We start from the raw sequence: 22,607 nt of genomic DNA, 5'->3' as shown, positions 1-22,607 counted from the left end.
CACCAGAACATAAGCCAGTTTTATACAGATATTAATAGGGATTTGTATTGATTCATTTCCAATATGCTTCCTTGATTACCTGTGTATACAGGAAAGGATCTCAGAAGACTGGCTCTTACAGCCAATGTCTTCTACTGAAGAGCCACTTTGCTCTTAAATGAAAGCATGCAAATTTTTTTTTTTTTTTTTTTTTTTGAACCAGGGTTTAAACCCAGGGGCACTTAACCACTGAGCCAGCACCCCCTACCCCCAGCTTATATATATAATTTAGAAACAGGGTCTTGCTGAGTTACTTAGGGCCTGGCTAAATTGCAGAGGCTGGCTTTGAACTCTCGATCCTCCTGCCTCAACCTCCCGAACCAAGCCACTGGGATTACAGGTATGCGCTGCCACGCCCAACTTCTTTCTACTTTTTAATGTTATCCCACTTGCCTGAGATGGCATTTGAGGCTCCATGTTCCTTCCCTTCTAACCCATTTCTGAGTAAAAATATTTATTCTTTACAGTTTTACTGTTAAAATCTTGTAGCAGGAACTCAAAACTTGGTTACGTAAGCAGAAAAAAAGAAGTGCCAGAGCCACCGAGAAGACGACATGCGGCGTTGCTTACTTAAATCCCCAGCCTGTGCCCCCAAGGACAATAGCTGCTACCAGGATGGCACCAGCGATGGAGCCTATTATGAGATTGGTGGCACTAGGACCTGTGACAAAGGATCATAGGAAGAAAGTCATATGAGCCGACCACTTTCATCACCACAAGGGAAAAGCAGTTCAGCGGTTTCAGGAAGTAAACACTCGGTTGTACAAGATGGCTAAACATTTAAATTGCTTTTTTTTTTTTAACTTAGCTTACTTGTACTTTAGATTCCACAGTGATTTATATGCCTTTTAAATCTCAAGTTTCTGCACCGTTGACAGTTAAGTTTCATTAAATTCACCTTTCGCAGAATTTGAAGCACAGAGGCCCCATTCGCTTTCGTTGCACGTCTTGGGTCTCTTCCTTCCCCTTCCCCAATTCCATAAATCAAACAAATAAACGCCCACATAGAGAACGCGACTGCATTAGAATTAGCTCTAGCAGACTGACAAATGAGGGCACAAGAGGAAGTAAATTGATTCTACAAAAGTCGTCAGAGTGCTTTTTTATTCTGCACTTTGGAGACACTTAAAATTCAGAAGTCAGAGAGAGATTATCAATAAAGACCTGACTCTGAAGGCTTGCTCTCAAAGAAAGATATTCTTCACCATTCTTTCTGTATTAAACACCAAAATGGGGGTCCAAGGGTAAGACATAAAGGAAGCGCAAAACTCATTTGGGTAATTTTGGGTAAGTGGAAAAAGAGATTCAATTGAGACTGTCTTTTAAATTCCCACTTACGAAGAGAAATCGGAGGCTTGGAGATATTAAAAATAAAGGAAGGGAGAGGAGGAGGGAGGGAGGGAGAAGGAAAAGGAAAGGAAAATAAGAAGCTTGAAGGACAGACAACAGGAAAGAAACTAGAAGGTAGAGCTTCTACCAATTGTTGAGTAAGAAATGATACATTGCAGTAACTCTATTACTCTCCTTCACTTGACATTTCAAAATCTAAGCAGTATTAAATCTAGTACAAGAATTGCCTTAAATGTTACATCCTCTAGGATGCCAATATATGCAGGTACCGTGCCCCTAACAACAAAATACTAACCAGGGAGCCCTTTCCCAGAAGTCACAAGGCCAACCTTGTTATTTTTTCTAAAATCCTCACATCCATATACACATTCATTTCCACATAAAAAATTCTCTTTTCTGCTCACACTAGTCCCCCCCAGCTGTGTACATAAATAGATAACACTTTCAGCAGTACTAAAATTGTATGCATGATGTTTTTGTCCAGAGAATAGCCAGTGCTTGTGGACACGAGCAGGCAGGTGCACGACAGTTGCGTGGAGTCCCAAGGGTGCGGGTCTCTTCAGGTCCCTGGGCTTTACTGTGGTTCTACAGAACATGAATCTCAATGGCTTTTAGAGACATGTCAATAATAATAAATAACAAAACCGAGAGCAATAAAAGCAGTTTTGCTGCCATATAATGAGCACTTACAATGTGCCAGGTGCAAATCAGAACATCTGACATATCGTCTCATTTGATCCTCCACATCACATATGAGGTAGGAACTATGACTATCCCTGTTCAATAGAGAAGGGAACAGAAGCTTCTAGAAGTTAGTAAGTGATGAAGGCAAGATCTGAACACAGATCTGACTCTAAAACTTATGCACTAAATCAAGGGTCAGTGAACTAGAGTTCACAGTCCGAATCTAACCTACGATCTGTTTTTCCAAAGACATTTTATTGGAACACAGCCATGCTTATTAATTTACATATTGTTATCTTTTGCCATGGCTCTTGTTTTGCTAAGACAGCAATGTTGAAAAGTTGCAACAGATATCCTGTACCCCTGCAAGCTGAAACTATTTACTATCTGGGCCTTTATAGAAAGTTTGCTAATTCTTGTTCTGATGGAACTTTATTCCATTTACATATATTTCCTCCCCGCATTTCAGGAAGGAATCAAAATTTGGAACAAGCACTTAAAAAAATTCACGTTTCCAAGTACACACTCAAAACGGCAGATAACTTGCATTTTGCTAACTTAGAAAACACAGGTGGGCATCAAACAATACATAATCCTAGAGAAATGATCTCTTGATCTCTGATTTACAATTCTAAACTGAGCAGACATGTTTAGGAAACTAAACCTGTGCAAGGAATCCTTAGTGACTAAATGAAAAAGACACTATTATTTAAGGTAGAAAGTTTTAAAACAATCTATATTGTACTATGTGAATTTTATTTTGTAAATGCTATATTTACTTGGTATCAGGTCAAAATTTGGAATATGAAGGGAAAAAGTCAGAAAACTGCAAAAACAGTTCATGAAACAATAACAGACCAATTTTTATACACTTATACACACTTACCTGTCACAACCAGAAATAGCAACACTTGAAAGAATGGATGATAGAAACAAACTGGGAACAAGACTGTGTTTACTACAAAGGCCATTTTGATTCTGCCCATCTCTAAGACTCAAGGGAAAACTTATTAAAATCCATCCCTTCAATTAGTATATTTCAGGATGACAAAATTATGACCAATAAATAATGTAAAAAAAAAATCCACATTTGGGATGATTTTTAGAAAACTACCTTTCTTCACAGAGGTCTCTCATATAAACGTATCTATAGAACTGCTCTTGGAAAGGAATGTCACTGGGATGTATAATCCAGTCAACGGATCCAAGGTGAAATTTTACAGGGCAAAGTTCTTGTTTTCTCTAAATATTTTTACCTCTGTTGCATACTTTATTTTCTGACAAGTAAGGAGAAACAAAAATCTCTTTTCCAGTAGTTCAACTTCTCCTGGCCTAACTAGCTTCACAGTCTATACTGCTGGAAGATGAGTTAAGATCCCATATAGAGGAGAATTCTTGTCACCTTCCACAAAGTGTGAACCTGGGGACCTGCTCTCCTCTTAATGGTATTTCAGTTCTTGGATTTCCCAACTTTCATAAAAGAACATCCAGGTGTCACCAACTAAGGGGACTAAGGTAGACAGAGGCTGAAATCATCAACATGCCTGTGTTTTGGGCTGGTCGGGTAAAGGGTATCTGGTGATTCCTTAAGACACTAGTAATTTCTTCTTGAGTCACTGTGAAGTGTTACCACAGTAAAAAATAAAAATTTTAAAAAAAGGGTGACTGGCTACTTCTGCTATCTGTAAAGGCTCTCTCTGTAACTACACACAGAGAAAAAAATCCCAACGATCTTTTAGTCTACAGATTAACAATCTCATTTGGTAGTATTACATGGAGAATTGACAGCTATTCTGAGGATATGGATCAAGTGCAGGACAACTTAAATAAAGACACCAGGAGAACTGTGCTTCTGAGAGCTTAATGGGCAAGTGGCACACAACACATTTATTTATACACTGAATACTTTAAACACAAACCCACTAGATGAATTGCAGCTTTTCACTTAAGGTGGTGCAGGTTTGGATTAAATATCTTTTGATTCTTAATGTTCCTTGCTCTCAAATATTTATGTGAACTTCACATTTGAATTTTTAACCTATTTTATAATAAAGAAATAAAAGCAGTTGTCAAAATATCCTCTTTAAAAAACATTGCACTGAAAACTCCTATATCATTCTAAATAAATGGAGAAAACATTCAGTGATCATCATTCTTATTATCTATAAAAAATGCTCTGTGGATAATTCCTACTTGTATAGGTGGCTTCATTTGATTGGTGAGGATTAAATTTATGACAGCAATCCTAAGAAAACATTAGTGTGAGAGCATTTTTGCCAATAAATAATGATAAAAAATGTTAAGGCTTGTATTTGAAAATTACTTTTATAAGTGGAGGAGCAATGGAAGTTTTGGATTAGTGCATTAATTGTAAAAATATAAGCACCCCCAAGGTTGTTTTATGCCCCACATTGTTCCAGACAGGAGAAGGTTCTACATTGCACGAGAAAGATCACAAGACACCAACACATCCAAATCATACCACAAGTTGTACCACCACAGGAAACACAGCCAGCAAGACACAGGTGGAGAAGTCAGGCACCACGCATCACCCCGCACACCAGGCACCGAACAGAAACACTCTGAAATGCACAAGGATGCTTACTCTATTCCCCACCCTGTGCCTCCAAAAATCACCCCCAGGGCCAGAATGGTGCCGGCCACGGCCCCTATGAGCCTGCTTGTGGCCATGTTCACTGTGTGGAGGGAAAATGGACATTTTTTAACAGAAAAATACACACTGATTTCACTCACATACAAAATAATCTATTCAGGAAATACTTTGAAAGTAAGTTAAATCTGGATGTCTTTGTTTGAAGGTTTGAAATTAAGATTGATATCTACGTTGAAAATATTTAAGGATAATTTTGAATTTACCTTCAAATTCTACATACCCTACTTTAAAACATAATCTCTCATAAATACTTTAAAACAAACAGTCCACTTTGAGTTCCAGTTCCTATTAGGTGCAAGGTAAAACTCAAATGTAATTTAAGTTATATAAGGGCAAATCTGTATTTATTAAAAAAGTAGTTATTAATACATATTGTCATAAGTTCTCAAACTGAAAGTATGCCCAACATCTTTTCAAAATTCAGAATATATAACTCAATTTTGCGAAAATCCTTAGAAATTTAAAACAGAGTCGTTTTTACATTAAGCACTTTTTACCTGGGAAGTTATAGAAAGGTATATTTCAAAGAGCTTTGCAAAGTTTGAATTGCTGTCTTAGAATATGGACATTTAGGTTTTTGTTTATAAACTCCAGTGTATGACCATGCACTGAGAGAACATTAAGGTCTCTGGGAAACTTCACTAGCTGCGGCAGATCACCAAGCTAGCCAATGCTGACAGAGCAGAAACTCAACACCTGTGCATCACCACATCTGTGCCCATCGGTGAGATGAAATCTGGGGTAGAAGTAGGAAGGTGGATTATTTAGGGTATTTTGTGTGTGTGTGTGTGTGTGTGTATGAACTTATAAGTGTATGGGTGCATTTACACTCATGTTTCTATGTAAATCAAAAGGACTGGCTTCCACTGACCTTGCCAATGAAAACAGAGATCAGCTTCCACAAAGCTGCACTTCACAGAGACTGTGTGCTATGAGAAACAGTGAAATGAAACAAAGAACCAAGACTCAAAGTCATAATTTTTTAAGGCTCCATATTGAGCTGATTGACCTTTTCAGTAAATGTTCTCCCAAAGGAAGAGCAAGAACCTCACTTCTCTAACCCTGTGGACCAACTGCACGATTACTTCATTTTATCACAGGGTAAATAATAGCAATGAGCGAGTCTAGTGTTTTTCACTACACACTACCCAAGTTCTTAAAAAACAAAAAAAAAATGGGGTCACAACAGAAAACAGTCTACTCAGAGCGCTGAAGGGAGTGGAAGAAGACCATCTTATAAGGTGTTGGTAATGTTTTTTCAAATGTGATGATACATTGTAATCCAAAATAACCTCAACCACAGCTCAGACTTTCAAATTATGGAGGCAAATACTGGAATGGAAAGGTATCCCAAATATAAAGCTTCATTTTTTAAAGCCCCTTAAAAAATCACTGCTTTCAGGATACTAACTTAACTAAAGCCCATAATTTTATAAATTTTTTTTGGGGGGGGCGAGGGGGAGGCCTTAGGTTTTAAGCTCTGGCTGTCAGAGCTGAACTACAGGAAACAGTCTTATTATCTCTTTAATTTTTATATAAGTCATATCAGATAAATTATATGGAAAACACTGCCCCATAAAATGTGATGCTAAGTGAATATTTGTTAATTTTTAAAATTTATAGTAAGATGAAAAATGAATAAAAATAGCAACTTTGAAAAGCCTTTTGTATTTGGTGTGGAATAATTTATCACTGTAGAAACAACAGAATTAGGCAGCCCATCCTGCCAGTGTTAGAAACCCAACCATGGGAACAAGAAATTTCCAGAGGCTTCGAATGTGTATTCCAGATAAAAGGATAGAGTCCATAATCTCCCTTGAGAAAGCATAATCACCCTCAAAGGCTTAACTAATAAGTACTCTTAACACAAGACAAGATAAAAGAAAGTGGGGAGAAAGCTTTTCCAGAACTTTCCTCTACCCCCCTTCTCCTTCCCTCCTGCTCCTTTTAGTTCTGCTGTGCTGATGAGGCCTGTGAAGATCATCAGACTCTGTCATTCGGAGCCATGAGGTAACCGATTGGCCCACAGATGGGTGGATTTTTCCAGGGATCATGTTTAAAAATGAAGGTTGCTGCAGCTGCTTTTCACAACTACAAAGAATTTATCTCCTCCTTGAAATTTTTTCCTTTTTCTTGGGCCTATAACACAGCTGTATTTCTATGTTGGTTTATTTATTATCTAACTGCATTTGTTCACTCACTCATTCACTCGTTACCTACTCAAAGCCTCTTTTTTCTCCTAGGCATGACACTGTGCACATGACCAGTTTCCTTTTTTACCCACTCACCCTACCAAACCTGAACCGGGAGCTTCCAGCAAACACAGTCTTCATATTACAAGCTTATTTGCTCCCTGAGGGTTGAACCCACTTACCTGTCACTCTCACATGTTTGTGAGTCCTGTTTATTACCTACCAGTATGTTTTCATGTTATTTCTGGGGTTTGTTGGTTTTATTAATTTTAGTCTTAGTTCCCTACTCTCTCAGTTCACTTGGGCCAAAAGGCAGAATTTCTGATAAGTGTATTTTGATATTAAGAATCAAACTAAAATTCTCCTTTTTAAGATTATTTTATATGTAGAATTCCTCTGCAAAGCATGCTTCAGACATTTAGAAATTGTGCTTGTTTGAAACCGAGTGGATGTTTTCTTTTAGAGAGTTTCTGAAACAGGAAGGTACACCATTTCACCAAGTGATTCCAATGACTCAAAAGGGGCTAAAATACTGCAATCTGTGTACTTCAAAGGCAGGAAGCAAAAAATGTACTCATCGGTACTCTGTGGACCAAAGTTCTTTCTGCAGAGATTTGTTACTTCACTAAAATTTAGGCTGAGAAGTAAATAGCAAATAAACTCTTCATACTTCACAGTATAATATTTCTGTTACATATTCCATCTTGCTTAAAATTTCAATGTAAGACATTCAATCAAATTTTCTTATTCTTTTCTATGAATTAAAAAATAAAGTTCATTTTTTGACATATTGGAACAAGTGCCTGATAGAATACCAAATAAATATTTCATTAAGAATACTATTCCAACTTATGTTGTCAATGAAAATATGGAGTTTTTATGAACTCAAAATGAACTCATAATTACTAAAATATTTTATTAAAGTTTGGCAAATACTTAAATTATTGGTGAGGTTATGGTTAATGAGAAAAATACTTAGGTGACATATAATTATACATGAGCATAAATATATATGATAGTGATAACGTCTGCAATCTCATGATCTGAACTATAAAATCAAAGATTTGTATCCACACAAAGAAAGTCATCAAAAGGGCATATGCAAAAGGTAAATGTAAACACTAAATAACACTTCTCAAGGTATTATTAACATTTAGTAACCACTGTTTTCAAAAATTGAATTCTAACAATATGATACTGCCTTTCTCCTCTAATTTCATAATAAGCATCACTGGAAAATAATGGCTCAGCTAATAAGCTTAATTGTTGCTTGGTTATTGTTTTGCCCTTTCTATTTATTATTGTGCTCAAAGAATGAACAGAATAACTTAATACTGTGCTTTAAATGAGGCAGTCCGGAATAACAGAAAAAGTGTTGGACTCAAGCTCAGGTGATCACATTTTATTTTTGGCTCTACCATTAATGAGCTGTTAACCCTGATAATTAAATTAGTTTTCTCATTTGTAGGACAATAAGACTGGAATGAATTGCCTCTAAGGTCCTTTCTAATTTGATGACGATAGTAGTATTGATTAAGCCCAAGCTTCTTAGTGACAATCTTTGCCCATAAATGTCACTGAAAGTATTTTATATGTGCCAGTTTCTTCTCTTCCCTCTTAGAATGGTGATAACAGATGATTATCAAAGGATAAAAGTCCTCCTGTATAACATAATAAGCATTGTGCAGAAGTGTCTACAAATTGATAGAAATTAAATTAAATTACACTGTCCTTACAGCAAGTGGAAATTTTTTTAAAAGAGTTCAAATGTATTCTATCCTTGTAGGAAAAAAAAAAATTCCTTCAGGGATTTCAGTAGAAACAAGTTGAGAGAGGAGTTTTTGTAAATGGAATAAATGTCTGCATAGGAAAAAATGAAGTGACCTTTGCAATAGAAAATCTTTTTTGAAAATACTTAACTCAGCAAACTGCGGATGTGGTTCGGTGGTGGAGTGCTTTATGTGTGAGGCCCTAGGTGTTCCATCCTTAGCACCACACACATACATACACACAAAGAAAAGAAAAGAAAAGAAAAATCCTTCCTCACGTGGTTCGTTTGAGAGGTTGGCTAGCATGCTTTAAACTGTGGGTCTACTGTAGACAACTTTAACAAGTACAGTGACTATGATGGCAGTGCTTTCGTGCATACTTTGAATCCCTACCCAGATGCAGAAGTTGAATTTCTCATTCTTCCAAGAACTTATAATTAAAAAGGAAGAAATATTTCAAACACATTGGTTCATTTCTGACATTGTGAAAAACAATGGAAAGAGAGCCATGGAATCTGCTTATTTTTGCTAATTTGATCTTGATCTACAGGGATGTAGTTGGGTACAATTCATCTTTTTTTGCCCAAATTTCATCATAAAAAGGCAATTATTTTCATTTAGCTTCTTGAATTTTCCATATCAAACAAGATCATTAAAATTAAATAAAACTAAATATTTGTAATACCTTCTCACTGCATTTTTACAAATGACTATAGCTATCCAGATCATTGCACATGCTGTGCATTTGGGGAAGACCCAAACACAGTGCTCAGTACAGCAAGTGCCAGCAAGATACAGTGTGAAGCTATGGAGAAAAACTTGGCACCCCAAATGCTGCAGAACCTATAGTTGAGAAAGTACAGATTTAATCAATATCATAATTTCACTACCTATTACTCTTTGGCAAGCCAATACAACAAATACATACGGATAAAGTGAAAATCAGCACCAACATGCTGCATTTTCCATTTCTTTTACGTATTCCCCAAAAAAGGGATGAAATATTTATGAATGCCTACTATGTGCCAAAAATGTACTCTTTTAAACAGTAGAGACTTGATAAATATCTGCTAAATGAACAAAGATAAAAGTAAGATGTATAGTTTCTCTCTTAGCATCTTCTTTTAACAAGAATATCCAGGATAAAGTTATAAATCTATAACAAAGTTTTAAAAAGTTTGGTTTCTGTTAGCATTTTACTACTACATTAATAGGTTTTTCTATACAGGACGAGAAGGTATAAATAGCCAATACTGGGGCTGGGGTTGTGGCTCAGCGGTAGAGCATTCATCTAGCACGTGCAAGGGTTCCATCCTCAGCACCACATATAAACAAATAAAATAAAGGTAGAAAAAATGGTTTTAAAATAAATAAATAAATAAATAGCCAATACTGATGACACTATTATTTAGTTGTGTACTAAAATTGTTCGATTTTTCCAGAAATCTAAAAATGTACAAAAATAACTGATCTTCATTTACACTAATGACTTATTTTCAATTTAATCAAAATTGTTAGAGATTCATAAGGATTCTAACAATATTGGCACCAATGGGTAAATTTTTACTCCAATGGCTCATTGTCTTCATTAGAATAAAAAAAAGGAAAATAGGCAACAGAAAAGAAATATGACAGAATGCTTATGTTGATTACCTATGAGTTGTGGAATGAAGACTGGTTTTTATCGTCTTTTTGATCCTTTCTCTATTTTTGACAACAGACATGTATTTGTTACATATTGTCTATTGGAGAAAATTTTTATAACAACCATCTATCATTTGAATGATCAAAACAGTTATTTTTTTAAAAGATAGTATAGAATATCACCACATTAAGAGAATAAAAAACAAGAGGCAGCTGTGAATTTTCTCTTCTCTGGAATACACCTGTTTGCTCTTTAACTCAAATTTAGCTTTGCTAGGGATGGGTGGGCAAAGGAATAGGGAATAGAACCAGATAATTAATAATCCCCTACTCTGCCTAAAGAAAAGCAATCCAAGTAAGTTTAGCTCTGCTTTTTTGTTCAGATTTCTTTATGCCTCACTTGAGGATATGCATCTAGATCTTTTTAAAAATCACAGACATGCTATGGAGAGAAAATTTGGAGAGAATGAACCTCTGCTTCTCTTGTCAGAGCTTAAATCTCTAAATCTAACTTCTGAAGGTGGATCCAAGAATGTTTTGTTCTAGTTTTAAAGTAACAAAAGACAAAATGTGAAAATGGGATAGTTTCACTTTTAGAAATGGAAAAAGAATAGAAATAGACTGTGAGGGTGTGATAATGATTCTTATAGAATTTTAATATCAAGGGCATATTAAGCAAATGCATGAGATGTGTTTTAACACACCCACTATTACAGAACAATTCACATGCATCCAAACTAGCTTAAATCTCTTTAGGAACTGCAGACTACAGAGCTTCATCTGCTTTTGGAGTCATATTTTTCCATATAGACTACACTGAAGTTCAGAGAGTTTAAATGAATTTTCATCCAAAATGGAGATGATCAACATCATATTATTCCTATGTGTATTTAGCTACTTGTAGGAGAAAGCAAGGCTATTATTTATAAAATACCGCCAGGAGTACCATGAAAAGGAAGCTGATGTACAATGTCATCTCTGTATGTTAAAATTGATTCTAGTAGTTAATTTTTTCTCAGGTATGATGCTATGGATGCTGTAGTAAACCAGTTGTGACTGAAGGTTTTTCTAGATCTTTTAGAATTGAATGGGAATAATAATGAGAAAATGATTACCATGTTCACGACAACACAGACTACATTTTAAGAATATGTAATGGAAGAGAGCATGAGTCTCAGGTCAGGCAATTGGTTCCTGATTGCAGCTCAGTCTCTTGTTGCCTGGGAAACTATATGTCACCTGACCTCAGGAGCTGGGCATCCTCAACTACAAAATCAGAGGGTGGTTCTGAGCAGCCATGGAGACTCCTAACTCTAAAATTCTAATTTTTTTCTTCTTAGGGACTGACTAAAACAAAGGTTCAGATCCTTTGCCTCTTCTTTGAAGAATTAAAGCTGTATTAAAAAATTTAACTCCTTCAAAAACTTGAGTTTAAAAAAAGCATGGAATGCCATAACATCCCCCTAGAGGGATTCAAATACTGAGGAAAGATCAGAGTCTCATGTCAGCCCCAAAGACTTTCTCTATTAGAAAACTGGAATAGCTTAGAAAAACTATAAAATAATTTAGCATTTGTGATCATAGAAAAAGGATGAGGTTTAAGGGAGAGAAAGGAAACTGGGTTAGAGAACATTGGTATACTTCTTCCTAATGCTGTTCTAGGCTAAGAGGTAATTCAAACACATTTTTACAAATATGATATACACAGGATGCTTAATTCTGCAGTAAAAATGACATACATTTTAATAACAAAAAGAGATGTTCTTATGTGTCTCCTTTCAAATCCATGAGAGTGTTGTGCTGGTGCATTGGAAGAGTGAGAATGAATGAAGTTAGGAAAAGAATAGAAACTGAAATCACACAAACCCTTGGGTCCTTCATCCGTGGGTGGGTGAGGATTTCTAACTGGATCTCGTATACTGCAGTCTGTTCCTGCCCAGGTGAAATTACAGATGCAGGTGGCTTCATTACTACACACCTGTAAAAACAAAACAACAGAGATGGAGCATTTTCACTGTGCTTCATGGAGTGGTGATAAATGTGAAAGAGACATAGGCAGGAAGAAAGCTTAAAAAATCATTTGGAGCCAGGCGTGGTGGTGCCTGCTGTAATCCCAGTGGTTTAGGAAGCTAAGGTAGAAGGATCACAAGTTCAAGGTCAGCCTCAGCAACTTAATGAGGCCCTAAACAACTTAATGAGACCCTCTCTTAAAATAAAAAGGGCTGGAGATATAGCTCAGTGGTGAAGCACCTCTGGGTTCCATCTCCAGTACCAAAAAATTCATTGGAAATATTTTTTTTTTTAAGTTTTCCACACCTTGAGATGGAGATGAGGGAAAACAATGTGTAGATCAAATCATTGAATATATTTTCTGTTTATTATATAAAAATAAAGACTAAGAAGAAGAAAGCCTTAAGTTTGTACTATTCATGATGATATTATTTAAGTATATAAATTTGTACATTAATGTCTACAAGGTAGTTTTTTCACACATACTTGTTTCTAGGAACATATAAGAAAAACACATGCTTAATTCAGTAAATTAATAGGTAGTGGGCTTAAGAGAAACTGCCCAATATTAAAGACAGTGGCACTGTCTGACATAAAACTCCAAGAGACACAAATGACTAATGTCCAACACAAACTCAGTGGTGGCAGTTTCCTGCCAAACAAGCACCTTTCTCAGCCAGCCAGGCTGAAAAACTGGGAGGGACTTCATCTCCCATCTCTTTCTCTGGGGACCAAACAGCTAGTTGGAATGAACTTGCAATTTAGATGAAATAAATAACCATCTGCAAACTAGAGACAAGGGTATTGAAACCCTTACCTCCCTATGAAATACATTCAGAGGCAGAGTATTAGAGACGATAAAATCAAACTTAGAAGTATTTGAATCTGAACTGTTATAATACTGACTATGATTAATAAGGCTGAATTTGACCTTTTTTAAAAACAAGAGGAAAAGGTAAGAGGGTATGAGGAAAGAAATTCAAGCCTTTTTAAGCATTAAGTTTTATATTCTTAGAGCAGTAACTGAAATACCTGATAAGTCTGGCCATTGACTTTATTTTAACATAGCAATTACTGAACACGTACCATGTGCCAAGTACTTGTGCCCAACACTTTATGTAAAACATCTTATTTACACCATTCCAGCACCCTAAGCGCCAAGAGAGTAACTTGTCCAACATTACCAAAATACCAAAAAGCAGAGCTAGGATTCAAACCCATGATTCATTTGAGCCCCCAAATCCAAGTTTTCAAATCACTGGACTATACTATATCCCATGAGTCTTTCCTCCAACAAAATCCCAGTCTCAAGATCACTGGACACAAGTTTTGTGGGCCTTTCCACCTTGTTCTGCTCCAGATCACCTGCCTGTCTATCAATTTTGAATTAATTTTACATTCATTTTAGTACCTCCCTTTTTAAATTATTGCCCTCAGTTTTTCACAGCCCCTTTTTTTCCATTTCTGAAGTCTGAATCAATTTTTTTTTGGGGGGAGGGGGGTAGAAGGAAATACTTGGGATGAAACTCAGGAACACTCTACCACCAAGCCACATCTCCAGCCCTATTTTGTATTTTATTTAGAGACAAGGTCTCACTGAGTTCTTTAGTGCCTTGCTTTTTGCTGAGGTTGGCTTTGAACTTTCGATCCTCCTGCCTCAGCCTCCTTAGCAGCTGGGATTGCAGGTGTGTACCACTATTCCCGACCCTGTGTCAATTTTGAAATGCCTTCCTTTTGATAAGCCCAATTTAAATAATAGTTAATTTTGTGTTTTGGGATCCAGCTTAGATTTACCAATAAAGGCAACTTGCCCAAACATTTTGTTCACAGAATTAAAGACACATGTGGTTGTGAATAGGGATAGCATTTTCTCTTTGGTTGACAACTGTCCATGTATAACTGTGTATAACTTTAAACCTGCAAATATCATCTTTGATTCAACCTCTAGCCTAGTGTGAACTGGCACCTAGATACTCAGTTTGTGCATATTGAGTCCATGACAGTGAATTACCACAATGGTTTAAGTTGTTTTGAATTATACAAAATAGTCACATGCGATCCATAGTTTCTGTGGAACCCACGCCAATTTTCTTCCACCTTTTTAGCTGTTGTAATGATGAATTTTATGTGCCAACTTCACTGGACTAAGAGATGTCTGATACATTATTTCTGGATGTATATGTGAAACTGTTTCTAGGTGAGAGTACCACTTGAATCAGTTGACTACCCAACCCGAATGGGCATTACCCAATCCATTCAGGGCTTGAACACAGCAAAAAGGAGGAGGAAGGGGGGTTCACACATACACACCTTTTTTTTTCCTGCTTAACTACTTGAATGCGGACATCTTCTCTAGTCCTAGGACCAGCAGCTCTTCTAGTTCTTATGCCTTTGAACTCAAGACAATTATAACACTGAGTCTCCATCTTATTGACAGCAAATTTGGGGATGTCTGAGCCTCCATTACCACATGAGCTAATTGCTCATAATATACCCAGATACATACATACATACACATATGCATACATATATCTATCTTCTACTGGTTCTGTTTCTCTGCAGAATACTCATCTGGATATCAAATAATATCTTGGGGATGTGGTGAATATAAATAGCCAGAGATAGGAAAAAAGAACAATAATAAAATCAAATTAATACGTGGCACATTCTTAGCAGGTAAGGGGACTAAGAAAATAGTCATAATCCATGCCTAGATGCTGGCAATAATCACCTAGGAGGATGGCTAAACCGGAAGTCCAGCCATTATGCACCCTGAGGGGACCAGACAATGGAGGTTCGAGCTGGAACATGGATGCTTACTTACCCCATGGCCTGAACAGACTTTACCCTTGGAATCAAGTGGGCAACTGCTCATATTTAGGGCTTGAATCTGTAGGCACTTCCGATCTAAACACATCATGGATGGGCCGCATGGTGTTCCATCTTCTACATAGCCCACGTCTGTATCATCATCTAAAACTACATGAGCACCACTAAGAAGAAAAAAAAGATCCACACAATCGTTAGCGGCATACTTAGAAATACAGGGTCAGCATGAACTGAAGAGGGTGTCTATGAACAGAAGTTCCTCTTAGTATTTTCCCAATCTTCTCTTTCCTTTTTCCCCTTTCCAGTCCCCCTAATAAAAGAGCATGAAAAAACAAAAACAAAAACCCTCCCTTTCATTATCATTATTACACTTCCCATCATCAGGAAAACCATCATTCACATTATGTACATTCTGAATCTTCACTTGTTTCCCTCACCCAATATTAAGATGAGGGGAGAGGCCTTCGTGTAAGAACAAAAGAAGCAAATATGTCAGGAGTTCTCTGAGGCTTTCAGATGTGGTAGGGGAGGGAAAAAAAAAAGCAGACGTTGAGCAAAAAGAGCCATGAAAGTATTCTGAAAATTATTATTATTACTTTAGAGGAAGGACTTGATGATTCATAATTGAAAAAATAAACCAGTGCTTTTCTATTGATATTTACTTCCAAAATTTCAAAGTTAGGGACAACATGAATTTAAATGACAATGCTATAATTACTAACAGAGTATCTTGCTGAGTATTTTACAAATATGCTGATTTAGAATGTAACAATGTAATTTAACAAGGCTGTTACAGACATATAAAAACATACACAAAGAAAACTTGTGTGCCTCAAAGTAACAAGCAAGGGAGACTGCAAATGTATTCCAGGAATGATCTTATTGTCATAGACCAGGCAAGAATTGCCTTTAAATCCACTTAAAAATACAGGAAAAAAAAAAAAAAAACAACAGCAATCACTTGACCAATACAGCATAGAACTCACTCAATTTACTAAAATTTGTTCAAAATTACTTTTGGATAATTCCTCATATCTTACTCACTCACATAAGTTGAAGATTTGGTATCTGGGCTACTAAAAACAAAAGTGCAGATGCTAAAGTCTATTCTATAGGGGAAATCCAAAAAGCAGTTCAAGTAACACCAGAAAATTTAAATAAGAGAATGGTGTCTTAGAACTGTGACTACTTGAAGGGAACTCACTTGGAATATATTACAATTTCTTGGCTAAAAAATAAGCCTCATACCTATATCCTATGTATTCTCAAGACAACTGAACATAAAATGTTTGCTTACAACTATAAATAATATTTTAATCAATATTTTCTATATGTGATTAGGTATTTGTTAAGCCATATTCTAAACCAGACTTATGCTACACAAAGCTTAAGCTCTTTTTGATAAAAATATAATAAAAGTGTTCAAATAGTGACATATTCCTTGCTCAAAATTGTAATCTTGAGTTTAAAAAAGCATACAGGTTGAGCATCTATAATCCAAAAATCTGTAATGTGAAACACTCCAAAATTTGAAAATTTCTGAACATTGACGTGACACTGTAAGTGGAAAAGTACACATTTGAGATCACGAGATGAGTCACATTCAAAAGTGAAGTGCACTAAAAATACTACATAAGAATTACTCCTCAAAAGAAGAAATAAAAGTGGTCAATAAATATATGGAAAAAAAGATTAAGTTTAATATGAAGGAGAAGTAGCAAATGTTAGATATTTTCAACATCCATGAAGCAGATTCTTTCTTTTTCATCAAATGCATTAAGAATATCTTGAATGACAATAGATATATATGTTTGTGCTTATAAAAAATAGATTCTCTCCAAAAATTAAAAAAAAAATGTATGTGTGGTAAAATGCTCACTATCATTAGCCATTGAAAAAATTCAAATAAAAGTACAAAAGATACCACCTTATCCCACTTAGAATAGTTATTATCAAAACAAAACCAAAAACAAATGCTGGCCAGGATGGGGAGAAAAAGGAACTATTACAATCACTGTTAGTGAGAATGTAAATTAGGACAGTCATTATAAAGAATACTAGGTAGGCACCTCAAAACACTAACTATAATTATCATATGATCCAGCTATTTGACTACTGGCTATTTATCCAAAGGAAATGAAGCCGGCATATAAAAGAGATACCTGCATGCCCAAGTTTACTCACAATAGCTAATATATGAAATCAGCCTAGGGGCCCATGAACAGACAAATAGTTAAAGAAAACAAGGCACATAAATACAATGGAATATCCTTCAGTCATAAAGAAGAATGAAATCCTGTCATTTTCAGCAAAATGGATGAAACTAGGGAACATTTTGTTAAGCAGAATAAGCTAGACAGAAAAACAAGTAACACGCTCTCTCTTATACATAAAAACTAAAAAGAAGTTAACTTGAAAGTAAAATAGTGATTACTGGGCCCGGGAGAGGTGGCACACACCTTTAATCTCAGCAGCTCGGGAGGCTCAGACAGGAGGATCTCGAGTTCAAAGCCAGCCTCAGCAAAGGTGAGATGCTAAGTAACTCAGTGAGACCCTGTCTCTAATAAAATACAAAAATTGGGCTGGGGATGTGGCTCAGTGGTTGAGTACCCCTGAGTTCAATCCTGGGTACACCCTCCCCAAAATAATAGTGATTACTGTGGAATGGAAAAGATACAGGGGTGGAGGAGGGAAGCATGGGAGAAACTTGGTTAGAAATAATCACTGCATGCTGCATGATTTTTTTGGAAACATCACAATGAACCCCATTAAAAATAAATAAATACATACATACATACATAAAAATTACCTTCAGCCTATGTGTTTAAGGTGTACAAAAAATTTCATGTTTAGACTTGGGTCCTACCCCCATGATATATATATATATATATATATATATATATATATATATATATATATAATCCCCAAAAATATGAAATTCAAAACTCATCTGGTCCCAAGAATTTGCGATAAGGGATACTCAAATGATAATTCTACTCTTCAGATCATGATTTAAAAGAATGCTTCACTGGTATTAACTAGTACAATTTGGAGCAAGGGTAATTTGCAAATCAATGTAATACTTTCTTTTTTAAGTAATTTTCCACATGAAAGATAATGATAAAATCTAAGTCAACTTTCCTCTTGTAAGAACATCTTTGATTTTTTTAAAAGAAAATCTTTGATTTTTTAAATTATTTTTTCAAAATTTTATTTTTTGGAATTTGTAATTCTCATGCTTCATGAGGCTAACATGTATGGTGTTACCTGCAGTCAATCACTCGGCCTTGATGATAGAAAGAAGTCGGGATGATCTCTCCTTGAAGTTGACCAATACGTGGAGCTCGAGTAAGATTGGTACAAAGTAAAAATCCACAGAACACGTCACTGAATATGTTTTTTAGGAAAAAACAAAGAAAGAAAGAACAAGACAAGACAAATCAAGCTCAAAAAAAAAAATCAAAAGTATTCAGTGTACATATATTCAAAAAATTTAAATATTCTCTTTCCTTTAAAATAGAAATATTCATTTAGATATTATAGTTGGCTATGATCCCCCCCTTTCTTGCCAGAAGGACCACATTTTTGCTTGGGGCAGTGAAGCAGACAGCCTGAAAGATGGATCATGACAAGTCCCAGTTACCTGTGGCATTCCCATGCCCACTTTCTTATGCAGCCCTCTACCCCACTCCCTATAGCTAAAAGGGGTTCAGGGCATAGAGATGTGGGGAAGAGGAAGCAAGAGAGTTGCTAGGAGGATTTCTGGATAAAGGTTAGAGCCTTTCAGGGAAAAGGCTTTACTCCTACCCCTATTTCCTACCTTTGAATGTGCAGTTTTGTACCCATCTTGTGCTCATAAGTTCACAGACAGGAAAAAAAAAATCAACATGCAAGGATGACAGAGCAGCAGGACAGAAATGATCCAGGTCCTTGGGGACACTGTTATACAACTCATCCACCAAGAGGGTACTTACTTCCAGCCCATCTATTAAATAAACCATGACTCTTAAAGAATGGGCAAAGAACTGAAGTGACATCACTAAAAAAAAAAAAATCTATATTCAATAAATGTAAGAAAATATGCTAAATGCTATTTAGAATCTGGGAAATGCACATGAAAATCACGATAAGATAGTAGTTCACACCCAAATGAATAGATAAAAGCAAAAAATCTGATAAGATCACGTGTTGGTGGGAATATGGTACAATATTCTCATATTCATATTATTAATGGCAGAGTTTACTAGTAAAACTATTTTTAGAAAATAGTTTGACATCATCTGGTGATGCTGAGGATATTCACTTCCTATGACTTAACAATTTTTCAACTAGGTACCAGGGCCTTAGAGAAATGTGTGCAAAGGTGCTCTAGGCTACATGTACAAGAATATTCATAGCCCAATAGTTCCTAATGGCCAAAACAAAGAAATAACCCAAAAGTCCATCAACATAGAATGGAGACTAAATTATAGTATATTAGTATGTGCATGTACAAAAATTAAACAAACAGTACAGCTATACACACCAGGAAAAGCTCTTAAAATGCTGAACTTCAGAAGCAAACTATCAAACAATGCGTGAAGTATTAGGGATTAAAAATTTAGGCAGCAGCCAGGCACGGTGGCACACGCCTGTAATCCCAGCAGCTAGGAAGGCTAAGGCAGAAAGATCATGGGTTCAAAGCCAGCCTCAGCAACAGCAAGGCACTGAGCAACTCAGTGAGACCCTGTCTCTAAATAAAATACAAAATAGGGCTGGGGATGTGGCTCAGTAGTTGAGTGTCCATGAGTTCAATCCCCAGTACTGAAAGAAAGAAAGAAAAAAAAAAAAAACTTAGGCAGTAAAACTCTTAACAAGGCAAGAAAACCATTGTCACAAAAGTTGGGCGAAAGGGACTTCCTGAAAAGAGATGGGAAGCTGTTGGGGAAGGAGACATTATTTCTGGGATGCTACAACATTCTATTTCTTTACCCAGGTAGGGGTTACATGGGGACTCACCTCATAATTATTTGGTAAAAGGCATACCTGGGTTACTTTTCAGTTTACATATTATATGTCACAATTTTTAAAGTTTTAAAAAAAAACAGTAATTTTCCTCAAAAGCTATCTTTTACAATGATCTAATCCAATGCCTCCCTTGTCTCTGTAACTTTAAAAAGTTACAGAGACAAGGAGAAATGATCAGATTTGTCTAAGACATGGAGTTAATGATAAAGCTAATCAATTTGGAGATACCCAACCCCATGAGTTTTCACCACACCAGACCTCTCCCTGCTTCTCCCTAGCACCTCAAGAACTGAGGCTCAACATCATAGCATATATATACCTCACTTGTAATCATCAGGGAAACTGTTCCCTGTCATTTTGGTTTAATTTTAAAGAAATGATAGTCAAAGACTCATTGCCTGGTAAGGCCTTATTCACTATCAAACACTATGTGGAATTGCAGACTTTCATGAAGTATAGCATAGAGATCATTAACAGGAGAAACAGAACTTCCCTTGCTCTGCTTCAAAACTGGGAGAGCAGCTATGGTGGCAGACACCTGTAATCCCAGTGGATCAGGAAACTGAGGCAGGAGGATCACAAGTTCAAAGCAAACCTCAGCAAAAGTGAGGTGCTAAGCGACTCAGTGAGACCCTGTCTCTAAATAAAATACAAAATAGGGCTTGGGAGTGGCTCAGTGGTCAAGTGCCCTGAGTTCAATCCCTGGTACCAAAAATTAAGAGAAAAATCCTCACTGTTAGGGGAAAGAAATAGAGGAGTTTTGACTTATAACTAAGTCAACTGACTTGGATCACTGGATTAACCTGAATAAACTATTGAATCACAATTCTAACTTTCGTCAACAAACCCAAGGGAAATATAATCGATGTATACTAAAAGCCTCTCCCTTCCTGAGTAAGGATGCCTCTAATATGTGCTAACCAGATGCTTTTTAGAAGGGAAAAGCCTCTGATATCTGATATAGATATTTGATGGCTAATTAAATCAAAAGGTGCTGCACATGTGAAATGACTAAAAATATATTATTAGTATACTTTGAATAGACTCCAAAATATACAGTCTATATAATTTACCTCTTCAACTCTGTGTATAATAGCCAATAGCACATTCATAGGTCAAATATTCTAGCTAAAGTAGGAAATTAAAACCTGATATTCATTTGTAATATTTTGGCAAAGTATCACTTCAAAACAAGAATCAGGTAAAATACAGAAATACAGCATATGAGGATTTTCTGAGTTTTATCGAAAGGCTGTGAGTCTGTTGCATAGTATCAGTTTTGCCTATTATCATTTGACACCAGATACACCACTGAATTTTTCAAATGCATGCTTCAATTTTTGAGTAGCCAGACATTTATAAAAATGAGTAACATGGGCTGGGGTTGTGCCTCAGTGGTACAGTGCTTGCCTAGCATGCATGAGGCACTGGGTTCAATCTTCAGCACCACATAAAAATAAAGATATTATGTCCACCTAAAACTAAAAAACAAATATTTTTTAAAAAGCAAGTAATATTTGTCTTGTTCTCATTCTACATTTGCATCGGGACCTCCAAGTGCAGTCATTATGCTCCAAAACTGAGCACTCACTGTTTGCTGCACTGGATCCACCGGTCTCCATCCTTGCCGCAGTTTCCCTTCTCTGTGCCTTCTGTGTTCAGCTTTTCATAACAGAACTTGTCAGATCCTGCAGCCTCTGTTGGAGATTGGCAAGGGGAGAAAATTAATTTTAGTTCTTTTTTGTTAATCACAACCAATAGTGCATCACTAAATGTTTAACAACTGGTTCTCCAGAAAAAGAAGGAAAAACCTTGATTTGTAGCATCTGCCAATTTCTGTAGTATAAATATTCCAGGACTGATTTTAAGCTAAAAAATTCCTGAAAATTTAGCAATGATTCTTGTGGGTTTATTCAAAAAAGCTCCAACACATGCCAGGCACAGTGGCACATGCCTGTCATCCCAGATAATTGGGAGGTTGAGAAGGGAGAACTATACATTCAAGACCAGCTTAGGCAATTAAGCAAAATGCTGTCACAATTTTTTTTAAATATAAAAAGGGGTTGGAGATGTAGCTCAATGGTAGAATACCAAGAGATTCAATCCCTAGTTCTGGAAAAAAAAAAGGGTCCTAATACAATTTGTTTAATGTGAGAAACAAATTTCTCATTGGTGAGTTTAAGGGTAGGTAGTGGGAAGGATCATCAGTAGGAATTAGTGAAATGACACGTGGAAATCTAACATACATTCTTAATTCTGTTCTATATTAATATTGGGAGATTAATTATAAAGTCAGCCCATTGAGATTTTGTACTGGTAGTTGGGTTTTGATATTTCAATCTTTGAAAAGATGATTAAGTGTCTATTATCTTTCCTCTATGAAAACTGGAACACTGAACACAAATCTCA

General features: G+C 36.2%; 1 protein-coding gene across 3 annotated transcripts in view; it reads right to left on the bottom strand.

The window, feature by feature from the left end:
* Positions 1 to 22,607, bottom strand: part of Adam23 (ADAM metallopeptidase domain 23) — a 167,545-nt gene that overhangs the window by 9,984 nt on the left and 134,954 nt on the right. The window contains exons 21-25 of one of the 3 annotated variants that reach the window (XM_058578160.1): positions 21,790 to 21,895; positions 18,459 to 18,578; positions 15,187 to 15,355; positions 12,219 to 12,330; positions 4,679 to 4,769 (exon numbers count right to left, since the gene is read on the bottom strand). In XM_058578160.1, the coding sequence (XP_058434143.1) occupies positions 4,679 to 4,769; positions 12,219 to 12,330; positions 15,187 to 15,355; positions 18,459 to 18,578; positions 21,790 to 21,895 (598 nt within the window). Of the gene's footprint in view, positions 1 to 609; positions 701 to 4,678; positions 4,770 to 12,218; positions 12,331 to 15,186; positions 15,356 to 18,458; positions 18,579 to 21,789; positions 21,896 to 22,607 lie in introns of all 3 variants that reach the window. The other 2 variants (XM_046463110.2, XM_046463111.2) reach the window with 2 other exon arrangements.

This window comes from Marmota monax, unplaced genomic scaffold (genome assembly GCF_021218885.2).
Source record: "Marmota monax isolate L192 unplaced genomic scaffold, Marmota_monax_Labrador192_F-V1.1 WCK01_AAM20220418_F8-fsc00095, whole genome shotgun sequence".
Taxonomy (NCBI): Eukaryota; Metazoa; Chordata; class Mammalia; order Rodentia; family Sciuridae; genus Marmota; species Marmota monax.
This window is presented reverse-complemented; position numbering and strand designations above follow the sequence as displayed.